A 17,386-nucleotide genomic window follows, 5' to 3' on the forward strand; every position below is an offset into this window, starting at 1 on the left:
GGAGTCCCTCTCAGACAGTTTCCTTCTTGAAAGTTCTCATCTGCCTTGGCCATGGATACTCCCAGTTTTCTCGTATCAGGATAGGAATCCACCCAAGGAGGCACCAACATTTCCAGAATATCCCTGCTCTCCGCAGCAGTGTCCAGGACAGGAGAGCATGCTGACCGTGGAAGGACAGGGATAGAATCAGGGCCGTTGGGCCAGGCCCCAGCTGTGCCCTCAAGGTGTGATGGTCATGGTCCTCGCAGCCTCACCAGCAAACTAAGGCAGCAGAAAGGACTCTGCTTTTTCCAGCTCCAAAACTCCAGGCCACGTCTGGGAACAACCTTAGATGTCCTCATGGGTCATAGTAATAACAGCAAACCCTGATGAGGCACTGATCCCGTTCTCAAGGGTTTACACCCATTACACCCAGCAACTCATTTAATCCTCACAACAGCCCTGTGAGGTAGGCAGTGTTATTACCTCCATTCTACCGAAAGGGGAAGGCAACGTGCCCAAAGTCACACAGACGCCAAGGGTCGAGCCGGGATTGGACTGGGCAGCCCGGCCCATCTGTGCTCTTGTCTGCTCTGCTAGATGAAGGCCCTTCTTCTGCTGAACAGCGGGGCCCATATGGGCCAAATGGTTTCACAGCGCATTCAGGCAGGCCACGTCCATCAAAAGGCCATCTTCTATTCCAGTCATCCCCCGACGCACACATGAAGGGTAAGCAGTGGAGGGCACATTCCACGGGGCTGGCCTGATATGTCAAAGGGCAGTAGACATATCTCTGGACGTTATCATGAGTTTGACACACGACCAAGTGGAGCTCCCACATTACTACTTTCCCAAAGAGAGAAGGAGAGGGCCAGAAGCCACCCACCCCCTGCCTCCATAGATGGCTCTGGGTGTTGCAAAGGAAGCAAGAGTTCCTGGATGGGAGAGCAAAGCCGGTACTGCCTTGTTAAGAAGTTGTCACTTCTTGGAGTGTGAGGTCACAGATGCAAAAGAGCAAAAGCAGACTGGCCACAATTCTCCAGCAGCCGTCTTTAGTTTAACTTTGATGTTTAAGCTGCTACAAGCCTTGTTGGAAATCCAGCCTATACTTCCCTTTCTTAACCCTCGAAGAGTCTAACAAGTTAAACAGTCAGCCTTTACTAAGTCATGTTGCCCTCTACCCAATAGGTTATAATCATCTTTCAGTGTTAATTATGACAGATGAAAATGATAATGATGATCATTACAGTCGCTAAACATTTACCAAGCATTTCTTACCTGCCAGGCACCATCCTATGGCTTTACTGACTTGACCTCCATTGTATTTCTGTATTCCTGTTTTACAGGTCAACTTGGTGGTGAGTGGCAGAGTTGGGATTCAAACTAAGGTGTGTCTGGCTCTAAAGCCAGGCCTTGGAACCACCACCCTCACCTGTCCTGTGGACCCTCTTGATGTGGGCGGGCACTCTCTGCCTTGCAGTTTCTTGGAGAAACCAAGGTCTTGGTTTCTTCTCCATCACATGAGACTAAGAAGGGATATAGACAGCTGTGAAAAATACAATTGTGGTACCCTGTCCCAAATTTCCCTTCCTTGACAGCATGATAATGTAGCCACCCCAGGTTTATTAGAGCTGTTCAGGAAGGGATGATTAATCACCTACTGTCACAGCTTCCTAAAAACACCACTGGGCCCCACCCAGCTTTGGCCTCACTGCTGTGTTGGGTGAAGGGTGGTCAAGGGAAGCAGAAGTTAGAATTAAGAAGCAGCCTTCCATATAAAGATGGTTTTCCTGGACTGGGAAGAAAGTAAATGCAGTTGGCAGAATCCTGTCAACTTTCACCCACAGTGCAGCCAGAGGGTGGGAGCACCAGGCCAACGTCATGGGAGAAAGTCACTTAGGAGACATCAAATGGACACCAGGCAGTAGGACTATGGCTAAAAAATACTCACTCTTACAAAGGCCCTTGGCCAGCCCCATGGTGTAGTGGTTAAGTTTGGCATGCTCCACTTCAGCAGCCTGGGTTCACGGGTTCAGATCCCAGGCATGGACCTACAACACTTGTCAACCACACTGTGGCAGTGACCCACATATAAAGTGGAGGAAGATTGGCACAGATGCTACCTCAGGGCTAATCTTCCTCAGCAAAAGAAAAAAAGAAAGGGGTAACAAGTTCAAAATCCACCGAACATAGACAGCATTTAAGTTTGTCTAGTTTGTCTCTCTCACCCCAATAGTCATATGGCCTAGGTTTGAATGCTTCCAAGCATGACAGACTCACTACTTCTCTAAGTTGGTTAGCTTCTATTGTCGGGTCAGTTCTATTTGTTAGAAAGTCTTTCCTCAATCTGAGACAACTTTCTGATGACTTCTGTCTAGTCTCCATTCTGCCACTTGGGATAAGAGTTCCCAAACCTGGCTGCACATCAGAATGACAGGAGGTGCTTTTAAAAAACAACAGGAATTCCAAAGACCTCATTGCAGACTAACCAAAGTGATGCCTTTAGGGCTGGGTGCTCAGACACCTTCCTCTCTCCTTGGGCTGGGATCCACATGCCAATAAAGTGACAAGGGTGGGCTGTGCTCCTGTCAACACTGCTTCAGGTCATTTTTACTGTTTTTCTGCCTGGGATCTTTGCAAGTCAATAGTTAAGATATGAGGCTCAGTGTGTCCCTGTGAGATAACCTGTGTGGATCCTGGGTGCTGAGAGTTGGAAAGACAAACCCTGTCCTTGTTGGAAACAGACTGAAGTTGTTGGAAACTATCAACGCAGAATCATTCATGCCAACTCTCACTTGATAGCTGGTGGTGGTGAAGCACAGGCTGTGGCATCAGAAAAATCAGTGTGCAAATCTTGGCTCTAGTACTTGTACCGGTGTGTCACACTGGATGATTCAGTCTCTGTCTGAGGCCCAGTTTCCTCCCTATAAAACAGGATGAAGAGCCCCACACCAGAGTTGCTGGCACAAATGGGGAGAGAAGCATACAGCTCCAGGCCACCCCTTTCTTTTCACCCCTTCTCCTCTTTTTCTCCTAGACTCCCCTCTGCCATGTGGCACCCTGGGAGGATCAAGGACATTTCCTAACCCTGCTTAGTCACCCTCGGGGTTAATGAAACAGAGGCTGTTTCCCCAAATTGTTCCTTCTCTCTCTGCGGTGGGTGTGTGGCCTCTCACAATGGGGCTGCTTCTCTAAATCTCTATCAGGGGGAAAGAGGGGAAGGAGGGGGCACTCCAGGCTGGGGAACCAGAGGCAGCCCAGCTGCAAAGCCTGGCCGAGGTGTGGGAAGGCCACCTGCCTGCTTGGAGGCAAGGGTGTGTATTAAAGAGATAGCAGTTTTAGATGTCTGTTTAGCAATCTTGAGATTAGAACTTCCTCATTGGGCAATTCTGGTCAGTTTCTTTCTTCCCATATCACACCAGTCTGACCTACCCTCTTCCTCTCTAGAATTGCAGATAGAGGCAGCAGAAGCTCTAAAGAGAAATTAACCCCACTCTTTATGAAATAAGTTAACACCCCAAATGGGGAACTCAGCTCCTTAAGTGCCCGCATTTTCCTCCAGACTAGCACTAAAAGGAGGAGAAATTGTGTCATAGCCATGATGTAAGGAATGGCGGGAGCAAAAGGTCACCCTCACAGAGGCTCCACTTCAACGTCCGCAGTGGCCTAGGTGGGGCAGACACAGCCCCAGCCAGGTATGGGGAAGCCCCAAAAGGAAAGGCCTGGAGGTGAGAGCCGGAAAGGGAACTTAGAGAAAATGAGGCCAGGGAGTAGCCTTGACCAAGGTCACACACTTGAGACTAGATCACCCAGATGCCTCACTCCATTGTCAAAAACAATAAATGACAATCCTACCACTGGTCCAGAAGGGCCCATCTCATCTTCCAGGCCAAGTCTGATTGAATGGCTGGTGACCACGGCCCGGATCCTGAGGCCACCTGATCCGGTCCCAGTGGGAATATGGTCCTGATCAAACTATTTATATCTAGAAGAGAGCAATATTCCAACTTTGACAGTTTGTTAAATAAAGTACTACAAATTCTACCTTGAATATCTTAAGTGGTTTCAAAGGAAATTAGACAAAAACCTTAAACTTCAACTTCTAAATCTGTAAGAGTCATATCACTTAACCCCTGGATCCCTGACCACTGCTGGGACCCCAGCGTCCCCCGTTTTAGAGCCTTTATTAAAAACCAATTATATGCAAAGCACTAGAGTACATGGAAGCATAATTTAAAAAGAAACAAATTCTGGAGATGGAGAGTGGTGAAGGTTGCACAACAAAGTGAATTTACTTAATGTCATTCAATTGTACACTTTAAAATGGTAAATTTTATGATATCTATGGATATGTATATACATAGTAGCACAATCAAAACATTTTTTTAAAGAAATCAAGATTCCTGCTCTCAGAACTTTACAAGATAGCAAAGAACTCAATTCATAGTATAGACTCAATAAATGCCTCTGAAATGAATGGAGGGGTGGGTCTTAATAGATCAAGAAAAGTAAGCACAGGGGCAGGCCCGGTGGCGCAGCGGTTAAGTGTGCACGTTTCTCTTCGGCGGCCCGGGGTTCGCCAGTTCGGATCCCGGGTGCGGACACGGCACCGCTCGTCAAGCCATGCTGTGGTAGGCGTCCCACATATAAAGTAGAGGAAGATGGGCACGGATGTTAGCTCAGGCCAGTCTTCCTCAGCAAAACGAGGAGGATTGGCAGCAGATGTTAGCTCAGGGCTAATCTTCCTCAAAAAAAAAAGAAAGAAAGAAAGAAAGAAAAGTAAGCACCGTAGAAGGCAGCTCATGGGAAGCGTCACAGGGTAAGTGGTCAATGAAACTGGCATTCAGGGGCGATTGCCTCTGGGCTGAGGACATACATATACCTAGATGACATACATGTTAGTGGATCTGGAGACGGTAGAGACACTGTGTGAAAAGGCTCAGAAGTTGTGGGCAAGCCCAAGATCTTGGAACAAGATTATGAATTCTAGGACCAGAAAACTGCTCACCTCACTACATTACATTAGCTCCCTACTGCAATACCTTCATATTAGTATGATTTAATCCTATGAATTTTAATCAAAGGATCACGGAAAGGATCATAAAGATCACCCCATCATACGAAGTTGCTGTGTTGTTCACCGACCAGTCAGTTCTCTGCAGGGTTTAGTGTCAGGAGAAAGTGTGGCTGCCCAGACTCACTGTGTTTCCTGCTACGGGCCAATGAAATTCAGGGGACTCCCTCAAAGAGAGCTGTCCTTTTTGCCTTGACTGTCAGGAAGCTCAGAGCTCTGTACTCAACTCCAGTGAACTACCTTTAGTCTAAGTTTTTTGGTAATCAACACTGCCTGTTCCATGACTCTTGTTCAGGAAGTTCTCTTACTGAAAGCTGAACCATCACCTGACCCTTTTAGTAAGCAGACAGAAAATAAATAATACATGATCAAGCAAGTGTTCACCAGTCATTTCTACAGGACACACCCTCCTGGTAGAAGGGTGAACTCAAGTGACCAAATCGAATAAGAAAGTGACTCCACAAACATGTAAGCATCAGGAGCAGGGTCACAGGGGCATCCTGAGGTACAGGTGGACTTCTTTTCTCCAGCCTTTGGGTATTTCTGATTTAATACCTAGAAAAACTCCAGGGGGCCTGGAATGAACACTAGCTAATTCCCACCTTTTAGATTCTTCTAGACCCCAAGAAGACCAACTGATTAAATTTCAGCTTCCCTAGCACTCACGTTCTTGTCCTGAAGATATAACCAGGTCACCTACATATTAGGCCAAGGCCCCAAGGCTCCAACCTGGCCTTCTGGAAAGAAATTTGGGAAGGACCACACCCTCTTGAAGTGAAGGGCTTTGACTAGTTTCATCTCCTTTAATTCAACCACAGCCAGGACAGGGTTGGGGGGTGAAAGGGCAGGGACACTGGACAGCAAGAAGAATGCACTGGCTACCGCCACCTGTAACAACATCCATAGGCGGATCTCACAGCATAAGGTTGGGTAAGAGAAGCCAGACACAAATGGAACATGCCGTATGAGTCCATTTATATTAAGTACAGAAATAGATCTATGCTGGTAGAGTCAGGATAGCAATTACACTTAGTGGGGGTTAGTGCTGGTGCTGGTTATGATCTGTTACTGGATCTGGGTGGTGGTTACCCAGTGTGTTATTTCCTATGTATATTACACTTTAATTAAAAAAATAGAAGAAGGAAAAAGGGCAGAGGGCACTGGTCAGAGGGCCAAAGGAGATCAAAGACGTCAAAAGAGGTCAAACCAAAAGGAAGAGCCAAAGTCTAGATGCAGCCATACGCAGCCTTCCAGGGAGTATGTGCTGACACACGCTTGCAACTTAGTTTCAAAAGAATCTCCTATTTTTGCATTATTCCTTTGCCAGTGTTTTACTGCAAATCTTTGACGAGGAAACCAAGGCTTGGAGAAGCTTCCCCAAGCCACAGGTGATGTCCCTGGCAGGACCCACAACATCCGGGGGCCAGTTGAGTGGCCTGACCTGAGGCACAGGTGCAACCAACCTGCAAAGCCAGGTATCTGCTGTCAGTGACCTCATTAATAATGCCTTCACAGACTCCTCCTGGGAGGACCAAGGCTGTGCAAAGAGCAAGTTTAGCCTGTAAAGTTGCCAAGACAAGGCCAGATGTTTCTGATTGAAAAAAAAAAAAAAGATGAGTCGGGGAGGAAAAGACACAGCAGATTCTGGATTCGTTAAGTCTCCTGTCCTCTGAAACACAGCTAACCAAAAGTAACAGATGTGCCACAACGCTTTCTTCAGATGGAACACAGCAGACCCTCATTGCTGCCACCGCCGTGCCACCTCAGGGAGATTCCGGCTCTGACGCACCATGCGCTCAGGAGCCTGGGGCGCCAGGGCGAGTGTGGAGCTGACGGAGGAGGCTCACCCGCCACTCCTCCAGGATCCTGTTGCCCCATCCGTGAGTCACATGGTTTCCTGTTCTTCCAGTTCTTGCTCTCAGCTGCATCGAGTTACAGCCAGACAGACCTCAGGTGGCAGCACCTGTCAGGGGTCCAGGAGATGGGCATTTGGGACCCTCCTGTCCTCAGATGCTCTGTTCTGACTGTGGGGCAGCAGGGCAAAGGAGTAATACATCCCAGATGTCCATGACCATGGCACAGCTCATTTACCAACACATACTGATGGAGCACTAATGCACTGAGGATCCTGGGATAAAGAAGACCCCAATCTTTGTCTGCAAGGGGCTCAGTCTATCGTCAAGAGGCAAATATGTCAATAAGTAATTACAAACTGAAGCTAAGGACAGAGAGTAAGCAGTTTCTTTCAATGTAATAAAATACAGTATGCACAGCATAACGACGTTTCAGTCAACGATGGAACACATATACAATGGTGGTCCCATAAGACTAGTATCATACAGCCTAGGTGTGTAGTAGGCTGTACCATCTTGGTTTAGTGTTAAGTACACTCTAGGATGCTCACACAGTGATGAAATCGCCAACGACGTGTTTCTCTGAACGCGTTCCTGTCGTTAAGCAACACATGACTATACAGATTTATAATCCCTTAAATCACACACATCCATATCAATCTGAGGAGCATTTGTCTTGAAAAGGTTAGGAACATGTGTACGTGCTGATCTCATGCCTAGAATGTTCTCCTCCTCTGGCCTAATAAACTCCCACTTGCCTTCAGCGCAAATGGCCTCTCCCCAAATCCCTCGGCAGGTGATGCCAACACACTTTTGTCACCTTGTGTCTCTCGCCCTCCCTCAATGGTCCCAGAGGACTAAAGGCACTGACTCCATGTTCCCGACTTCGTGTTTGTGATGCCAGCAGCTACTTGAGTACTGAGATAGAGTAGTGCTCAAGATATATTTGCTATGGTAACATACGAGGGGCTGCGGGAATGCTGGAGAGAAGGCGGGGAGAGGGACCCGGGTGAAGGGTGACCTGGGTGAAAGGGAAGAACTGGCTACTCCAGACTGCCAGATGCTCAGAGCCTGACCCAGTTCTTCAGGCCTGGGCCCTCACTGCACGTGATCCTGGCAGCACCATCATTTCCTCTGCATTACCTGGCTGCCCAGGCCAGTTCCCCAGGCTCCCTAGGGGTCAGACTCTGCCTCTCCTGGACAGCCCCATGCCAGGACCAGAGTCTACCCCTGAGCATCTTGCCTACAGGGGCATCTAAACTTCCCACTCCTGTCTTCTGCCAACCGTCCACCTGCTGAACCAAATCCCCTTGGGCCTGTCCTTCTGCACCCTGTCCAGCTGCAGACCCTCCCAGTCTGCCCCACGCACCCCACATGACACCCACCACGGGCAGGGCAATCATCTGTCCGAGTTTGCCCAAGACAATCCCAGTTTACATATGGTAGCAGCATAACCATTAATAGTGTCCCCTTTTACCCTGAAAACTGGCCCAGTTAAGACAATAATTTATAGGGTCACCCTAGCTACAGGCCACAAGGCAAATCCTGCCTTTATTGTTGGGGAGCCCACACCTGAATGATGAGAACTCAAGCTGCATGAATGGTGCTGAAAGGACACAGGATGGGGATGGAGAAACTGGGTTCCAGCTCTGGGGCTTGTCCTGTGTAAGCTGGGGCTGGTCCCTGAGGACACAGCACCTGGTTTCCTCATCTGTAAAATGAAGGGTTTGGACTACATGATCCCAAAGGTCCCTTCCCAGCTGACACCTGACTCACAGCCCCATGAAAACTGAAACACAACCGGCCATCTCTAGGTGTTCTGGGAAGCACCATGCTGGGGTTAAGAGCCTGGGCTCCGGAGTCAGGCTGCCTGGGTTTGAACTCTGGCTTGGCCTTGAGCAAGGTACTGTCCCTTCCTGTGCCTCAGTGTCTTCATCTGAGTAACAGGGAATAATAATGTCTACCCTTGAGGCTGCTGGAGGATGCCCTAAGTTCTCGTAGAGCGCATAGACAGAGCCCCGTGCTTAGTAAGCACTGTATCTGCTTGTTACTTTGAGAGCTTTGGGAATTGAGAGGAAGAGGAACTGACAGGACATGGCTGGAAGGCTTCAGGAAAGGGGTTGAGACAGGAAAACTTGGGAGGAAGCAGGAGGAAGTCCTTCAAATGGGAAAAAGAAAAAGTGGCAGCTTCAAATGCCGTATTTAACCCTAATTAAAGCTGTCTGACAGCTTATCTGGCTTTATTCCTTTGTTTATCAGACCTTATGAAGATGCCAGAAGGAAGAGGCTGGGAATAAGGCCTTTTAAGAACATGGGCCACCTCCAGGCCTCTCGGGAGGCTGAGCTGAGGGATGAGGAGAGGCGAGAAGGCCTGGGTGGGGGGGGGTGGCACACCAAGGGCTCCTAGGGCCAAGTTCTCAGCCCTGACTTTTCTCTTGGTTAGCTCTGGGATAAGCTTTGACGGAGCCACCTCCAGAGAAGGAATGTCAAGGAAATGCTTAGAGATCCACAAAGGAAAGTGCAAAAAGCATGGCCATCCCTAAAAGAGGGCAGCACTTCAGGGGAAATGAGATTCTCTGGCTCTTGTTCCCGTGGCAACAAGGCCAAGACTCCCGACTGGGTTTGCAAAAGACAAAGGCTGTAGGATGGGGGAGTAGAGTGTGGGTTCTACACAGAGGGTCCCCTGGGGCTTTGTCAAGAACCCCAGGCACTGCAGCATCACGTGGGGGGGCCACACTGGACAGCCGAGATCTGCATAGGAAAGACAAAGAGCTCTCTGCTGAGACGCAAGTTGGCCGGGGATCTTCCACCCTATGTGCCAAAAAAATGTGCAAACTACTCTTCCCTTCAGTGAAACACCACAGGTTGAGTGGGACCGAAACCTCCATGACCTGGTCCTGTGACTCGCCAACACAAGGCACCTTAAGCGGCTTCCCCAGTGGGAAGCAAGAGTCTGGGGCAGATGTGAGGAAGAGTGAGCAAGCATCTCATAGACCAACTCCAGCGTCAGTGGCCTCAGCAACTGCCCTCAGAGCCTCTGCCCTCTGCCCTCTGCCTTCTGGGGGAGGTACCAGGGGGAGAGGATGAGGTTTCTGCAGTGAAAAGCGGCTGAACCAATGCTGTGATTATTCAGTGCAGCTGTGTCTCTCATGACTTCCCAAGGAGGACACTTCAACCTGAGGTGCATCAACGGCGAGGGCATCTCAGAGACCCCCAATGGGGATGCTATCTCCCCAGGGGACCAGAAGGAAAGCAAGATAGAGGAAAAGCTCGAGGTTGGGTCTCCTGTGCCGGGAAAGAGGAGGTTTCAGAAGTCGAGGGGGCAGCGAGGACGCTTCCTTATTCCTTGTCTGTCGGAAGTTTCCATCCGTCTGCCCTCCCTGTCCTCTGCTCTAATCTGACATCAGACAGAGAGCATAAATGGGCCAAAACCCATACGCCCTCAAGCCCTCGGGAAAAAACCAGCAGGGCCTCTTCTGCTCCTGCCCAGATGGATAGCACAGCAGGGTATCTCAGAGTGTGTCTTTCTCTATGCACTAATATTTCACCCATAAAGTATTGACCATGTGTCACTCATAGCTCTAAGAGCTTCACATAGATTAGCTTTCTTTAATCCTTACAACAACCCTATTAAGGTGTCATCCAGACACTCTTCATTTTACAAGAGGAAGAAACTGAGGCCTAGAGAGGTTAAATTAACAGGCGCGAGTTCACACAATCGGTTAGGTGGTGAGCCAGGATTCAACCCCAGGGCCCCCGGTTCTATACCTCACGGTGCAGCCTCTCCCCATGACTGCTGGACTGCCCGTCAGAGGATGTCACCGGCCCCTCTTCTCTGCTCCCAGCTATGACAGCTCCTGAGCTCATGTTCCGCTAGCTCAGGTGCTCGCCTTGCTCAGAGGCCTGGTGGATGCCTGGCCTCCATGAAAACCCCAGCAACAGCCAGGGTGAGATTCTCCCAGGGACAACTGAGCAAACTTCTCCCCCACTGGCTCCCTGGAGTTCTTACATTGTACACATTTTCCTGGTTGAGGACAGAAAAACAGTAACCCGGGTAACCTAAACTTCAGCTAGGGGTCACAGACATCTGCCGACCACTGTGGTCTGCAGACTCACCCTAACTTCATCCTTTGTAAAAGGCCACTTCCCTTCATCACTGTCCCATGAAAAGGCACACTGAGAGCTGAGAGCCATGGTCCTAGTCGCAGCTACCACTAACTACCGGTATGACCATGAGCAAAGCACTACAAAACCGAAAGAGGGGACGGACTATGTTCTCCTAACACAGTTTCTCAACCGATAGATATTTGGGGCCAGAAAAGTCTTTGTTGTGGGGGCGCTGTCCTGTGCATTGTTAGGACATTTAGCATCAACCCTCGCCTCTACTTACTAGATACAGTAACACATCCTCATTCACCAGCCTTGTAACAACCGAAAATGTCTCCAGACATGGCCAAAGTCCACTGAGGAGCAAAACTGCTAACAGTTGAAAACCACTGCTCTAAAGGAATAGTATAAAAAAAACATTCTTCCTCTTTAGGATAGGCTGGGATAGGCCCTCACAAAAGATCACCCTGCCCAAAACATCAACAGCACTGAGGCTGAGAGACCTGCTTTAGAAGGAAGCAGAAACATCCACTCCAGCACAAGGAAGCACGCCTGTGATCCACAGTGTATGATTCAGACACAGCCAGTGAACTCCGGGATTGGATTTTCCACCCGCCACCCCCACTGCTTTGGAAAAGAAAGACAGACAACAAACAGGGCTGGAAAACAAACCAAACTTGCTGACTTCAAAACTCAACAATGATAATGCAGAACCTGTTATCAAGAGTGGCCTTTTCAACTGGAAGTATCTGAACAAAGGAAGCCAGTTTTCTGGGGTTCCTTGTCTCCTTACTCTGGCTGCCAGATTTTTCGAGAAAACTGTTTTGGTTTGTGTTGTCTTGATTCCCCCTGGAAAAGGGCCCCTAACTGCCCTCAAACTCCTCAGGGTGCTGGAAATGTTCAACTTTGAAAAATGATATAAAAAAAAAAAAATGCTGGCTTTGTCTGAGGAGCCTCAGAGGAAATTTTAATTCATTTGGGGGTAAAGAAGAAAGTTTCCTAGCACTCTCTGAAATACAAGTTTGGCGAGAATGGATGGTTATCAAAAGCTACAAAATATCCCTACTACCATCACTTGTCTTCTGAGCTGGGAAGGGACAGTATTAGGATACTAAGTATTAGGTTACAAGTTGAACAAATGAGACAAATTGTTCGTGTCAATGTCAGTCAAAAATAATCTTAAAGTTTTAATCAGTAGTTTACCCCTAGTAAATTAATCCCTTATCTGAAGATTAAGGCACATAGTAGGTGCTTAAAACATATCAATCAGGGCTCCCTGGAGGTCCCAAACTCACCACTCCATGGTAATGCACCCTCTCTTGACTGCTACAGCCCCGAGGGACTGGGAAGTATCTTCTCCTGGAGTCTTATCTCACCAGACAAGTGAAAGGTGTCTTAGTTTCAATATCCCACAGAGTATCCAGAGGGCCTCGTACCCACAGTAGGTTCTCAAACAACATTCAAACTCTTGTTTATCTTGACTGTCAGGGGCTCTATTGAATCTTTCTGCTTCCAAGATATTTCCTCCTCTCTTAAGTCCAGAGGTGAAAGCTATCCCTCACTATACAGCAAGGAGCCCAAGTGAGCTATCTATGTTCCAGGAATAGAGCGAATATATAGCCTTCTATGCGTGTTACACAAATTGGTCAATGGCCAAAGGAAGGCATGTATACTTCATTTCACTTCCATGTTTACATCAATTAATAAAAAGAATCCTCTATCTCTCCACAGACAGGACTTAAAGCCTCGGTTGCTAGAGGACAGGAAATGCCCTCTCCTCTTAGGATTACCTCAGGTGTTGATGAAGGCATAGCCCACTGCCTTTCCCTCTAAGGGGCCATCTATCCACCCATCCCTTCTGCCAGGGACTAGCATTTGTCCCTAATAGCCTCTCACTCTCCTCTACTTCCTGCAGCCCTTGCTCAGTTTCTTTCCCCAGGAAGGTCTCCTCTGTTCTTGCACTCCCTGAGCACCTCACCAGTGGTCAGAAACTGTAGCTACAAAGGTAAACAGCCAGGATTCTCCCTGCCCTGAGGAAGGAACTGGAACTGAAAACTACCAGTTCCTATGTACAGTGGAATGACAAATGCCACCAGAGGGCAAAAGCACCTAGTGTGAACACGCATGACAGTTAGAGGAATGGTGCTTCCCCTCTTAGGGGAATGAAGATAGAGATGAGACTGAGAGTGAGTACGCAGAGTCTTAAAAGGCTTCTGAAATGATCCAGAATGAGACTGGAAACAAAGAAACCCTAGGAGGCCTCTGAAGTAACCAGAGACCGGTTGACAAAGGTGTAGCAATCACAAAGGAAAGTCAGTGAAATGAGTCCAGGGCTCTCAGCCAGAAGAGCCAGAGGGTACTGGTGTCATTAATCTAACCAAGAGGAGAGCTAGCTGCATTTCTGGACATGCTGAGTGAGGGTGCTGCCAGTATCCAAGAGTGAATGCAGACACGGGCCAGGACAGAGTCCGCTAATGTCCCCAGAGCCAGCAAGTGTCATCAAGAGCATGGGGCTCTGGAGCCTAACTGCACGGCTTCAATTCCCAGCTCTTACAAAAAAGCTAGTGACCGTGGACAGGTTACTCTGCCTCGGTTCCTTACCAGTAAACAGGGATGCTGAAAATAGTTGCATCTACTTCATGGGGTTGTTGTGAATGTTGATGAGCTAATACATGTAAAGAACTTCAAACAGTGCCTGGTACACAGTAGATGCTACATGTGTTTGCTCTTGAGTTTCAAAATGTCAATCAGCAAAAGTGAGCAAGTAACGCTTACTCTCCTCCTAATGGCACAAAACCCTGGGCTTGTCGATCAGGAGACAAGCGATCCCAAAGAGTCTAGTTCCTGGCAGGTGAATCTAAGCTTTCTGTGCCTCACACTACAATCCAGAATATGTGAGATGATGGGGATTTCAGAAGAGTCCAAATCAAGGCCTTTTCAAAAGACTGTAAAATTAAACTCAAGCTTCATTTCATCCTTTTCTCCTAATTCTTCCTTCTGGCAGCAACTTGGAAAGATGCTTCGAAAATATTCTCTCTGGTTCTCTTCCTACTTCCTATCAAATTGCAGCTGGACTCAAACAGCTCGCTCACCTAAGCCAGGAGGGTTAGTCCCCGGCTGACACCTGCTGAGTGAAAGGCTGGACTCAATTCTGCCCCCATTGGTAATTTAGAGGAAATACATCCAAGTGTCCCCGAGACACTTCACAGGCTGAAAGGCAGCTGCAAGAGCAGAGAAGAGAAGCCTACAAGAAAGACTCTTCCACACTGCTGGACACATCACAACACCACAAAGTGGACAAGCCCACTGATGCCACCCCCGTTTTACAAGAAGAAATCGGTGGTCCAGAGGGGTAAAGTGACTTCCTCAGGGTCCTGTGGTTAATACACCACAAAACCGAGATGAGAACTCATTTCCAGATAGCCTGGCTAATTCTTTCCACTCTGGGCCCAAAGAGACTACCCCATTCCAGACTGGGAGGGTGGGATGACTCCACAATTCTGGCATAGCTTCCCTCCTCTGGAATGGGGGAGAATAAATTTGTAAAAAGAATTAAAATGTCCTGGGGCAATATTCACCCAACTGAGAAGACCTCCCCTGGATTAATGATCCTCCAGCTTTGTATTTTAGGATTTGCCCACAGATGAGTCTTCCCCAAGGGTTAACTCACTTCTTGGGCAGACAAGCCCAACGAAGTTGCCAAGATCCTGCCGGCTCACAGACACGTTCTTAAATAAACCGAATTAAAGGGCTCAGCAGAGCCACATCCCAGGAACGAGTTAGAGAGTAACAGCCGTTTATAAGCAGAATAAAACTCAACTAAACCAGCCGTCCTCTGCTCCCTACTCCAGTCTGAGGCTGGGTAATGTCATGCTTTATTTGGGGGTTCATCTGCCACAGCTCTGAAAACACCAAAAGGGTAACCCACTATCCTCTCCTTTGCTCTCAGGATCCCCAGAATGGGAGTACAAGTAGGTCACCCTACCGAACAATAATACTAAGACATTTTCCCAAAAATGTGGTCCCACTAAGAAACAGAAATTTCAAGTATGTAATTGAGTAACGCTCGGTCATTGCCTCACAGCTCTAGACACCCCCACCCCCGCCCCAGCTCATTCTCTCTTCTCAAGTCTTAGCTGATGCCCAGGGCCAGGAGCCAATCCTGAAATCCCAAGCATTTCTGAAACTCAATTCTCCCCAGAGAGAGCGCGCCTCGGGCCCAGCCCAGCCCCACCCCCACCCCATACCCGGAGGCACCGAGAGCTGGGCTCCCGGCTGGGCCAGAGGCTCTTTCTTATGTAAATGACCTGGCTGGAGGCACAGCTCGGGCTTTGGGGGCTGCTGAGAGAGAGGTGGGCACAGACAGGTCGGGGCCTAGGAAAGGAAAAAGCTCGTTTTAGGAACAAGAACCTCAAGAAAACAGGAAAATATGTGTGTGGAGAAGGGGGGGTCCTCTCCGAGTAACTTTGAGAAGCACGAGAAGTAACCAAAGTCCGCCCCCCACTTGGAGGCGGGCCCGGGGGACTCAGGCGGACGATCTGGAGGCAGATCGTAGGGGGATGTCCGCCCCTAGCGGAGCCTCAGTTCCGGGGAGGGGGCGCGGCGGGCGGAGCTCCTCTGCCCCGGTCCCAGCTCCTTCCCGGATCGGCTTCTCCCTAAGCCCACCTCAGCAAGGCCGTGAGGAACGTCAAGAGGAACCGCAAGTCCCCAAAAAGCAGTCCTTCCGCGCAGGAAGCTCCAGGCAGCCCCACGCGGCAGCCGAGCCTCCTCCCCAAGCCACTACTCTCCCCACGTGCTCTCACCGGAACTCCGGCTGCGAAAGGGGGGCTCCTCCCACGTGGGCACAGCAGCCTAAGACTACGTGCTGGGTGACCAGCCCCTCCAGAAACATGGAAAAAAAGAGCGCGAGTGCGCGCAGAAGGGCAGGGAGGCAGAGAGCCGCGCGGTGCGCGAGCCCCGGAGCCTCGCACGCGCGCACACGCCGGCCGATGCCTAGCGGACGTGGCTCCTCGCGCCCGGGAGTTTCCCGGCCGCCCTGACTTCCTCTGTGTCCTCGGCCCGGAATGGGGTGGGCGCGGGTCCCCGCAGGGTCAAACAGGTGAGTCCTGGCCGGCCGGGACCCCGGAGAGAGGGCCGGAGACCACGCAACTTTGTCAGAGGAGAGCCAGCCGCCCCCGGCCGCGCTTACTTACCTTCTGCACTTGGTCATGGTTGAGCTCCGTGAAAAAGTAGGCGAGCAGATGCGAGGCGATCATCCTGCCGCGGCCCGACAGCGCCGAGTTGGGAAACCGAGGCCGGAGCGCGTGCGGGGAACGGGGAGGGCGGCGCGGTAGGACCGCTTTATACCCGGGCTTGGCGGCGGGGCCCGGTGCGCTGAGTCCGGGCGGCACACACAATAAAAGGCTAACGGCGATGGCGCACCCGGCTGGAGGGTCTCGGGTCTCTAGAAACAGGTTTTGGGAGTCACAAGTATAGAAAGCGCCCAAGAATCACTCCCGGCGACGTGTCGGGTTGTCCCACCGTCAGGGCGCTAACTTTAGCTGCAAGATCACTAAGGCTTTAGTTGGGAAAAACTGCAGCCTGGCGGCACTAGGGCGATCGGACCTCTCTGGCTCACACGCGCGCTGTTCTCGCCCACGGATCTTCTCAGTCGGGTGACACCGCGTTGCTAGCGGCGGCCGGGGACTCCTGCGCTGGAGTTTCATGCAACAATGTGGCTTATTGAAGAGCTGCCGGCTCGCGGGCCGCCGGTCAGTGACGCGCACACGCCCATTGGCTGCTCGGGGAGGGTGTGTGCGCCCACGGGCCGCCCGCCGCCGCGGAGCAGCCAATCAGGGAGCACGGCCCGCGGGCGCGGCCGATCTGACACCGGAGCCGGCGAGCAGGAGGGTAGCGCCCGGGGCTGGAGGCGGGGCGGGGCGGCAAGGATGGGACGTGTGGTCCGTGGTGAGAAGCTGGGGCGGAAAGGCGCATGAGCCAGCGCCGCGTCAGGCTAAGCTATGGGTGGGGGGCGCATGATCACAGACCTGGAGTGTAGGGCGACTGGAAAGACGGGTCATGGGACCAGCACACGCCCTGTGCGGGGAGAGAGACGCCATCTGACATCTCGGGGTCATGTGAGGGGCCCCCACGGCCAGGTCACATTTCTAAAGCACCTTAGTTCTCACCTGTTTTGTCTCAAGGCATCTGCGCAACGCTGTTGGAAAGAGAGCGGCCGCAGCTGCTGCTTTATGCCGGGCATCGCAAAACTGATACGATCTGGGTTTTATTAACCTCGTTTTACAGATGAGAAAGCTGAGGCCCAGGGCAGTTAAGAGATTTACCCGAGGTCACACAGCTGCTAAGTGGCAGATGGAGGTAGGAACCCACGTTC

At 50.3% G+C, this 17,386-nt stretch overlaps 1 protein-coding gene across 4 annotated transcripts in view; it reads right to left on the bottom strand.

The window, feature by feature from the left end:
* Nucleotides 1–17,386, bottom strand: part of HK2 (hexokinase 2) — an 80,798-nt gene that overhangs the window by 41,141 nt on the left and 22,271 nt on the right. Inside the window, exon 1 of one of the 4 annotated variants that reach the window (XM_070572268.1) lies at nt 16,206–16,877. The exons of 1 other annotated variant lie outside the window; for it this stretch is intronic. In XM_070572268.1, coding sequence (XP_070428369.1) covers nt 16,206–16,268 — 63 coding nt within the window. In that variant the 5' untranslated portion in view covers nt 16,269–16,877. Of the gene's footprint in view, nt 1–15,678; nt 16,073–16,205; nt 16,878–17,386 lie in introns of those variants that run through there. 2 more of the 4 variants (XM_070572269.1, XM_070572270.1) reach the window with 2 other exon arrangements.

The sequence above is a fragment of the Equus przewalskii genome, chromosome 14, assembly GCF_037783145.1.
Source record: "Equus przewalskii isolate Varuska chromosome 14, EquPr2, whole genome shotgun sequence".
NCBI lineage: Eukaryota > Metazoa > Chordata > Mammalia > Perissodactyla > Equidae > Equus > Equus przewalskii.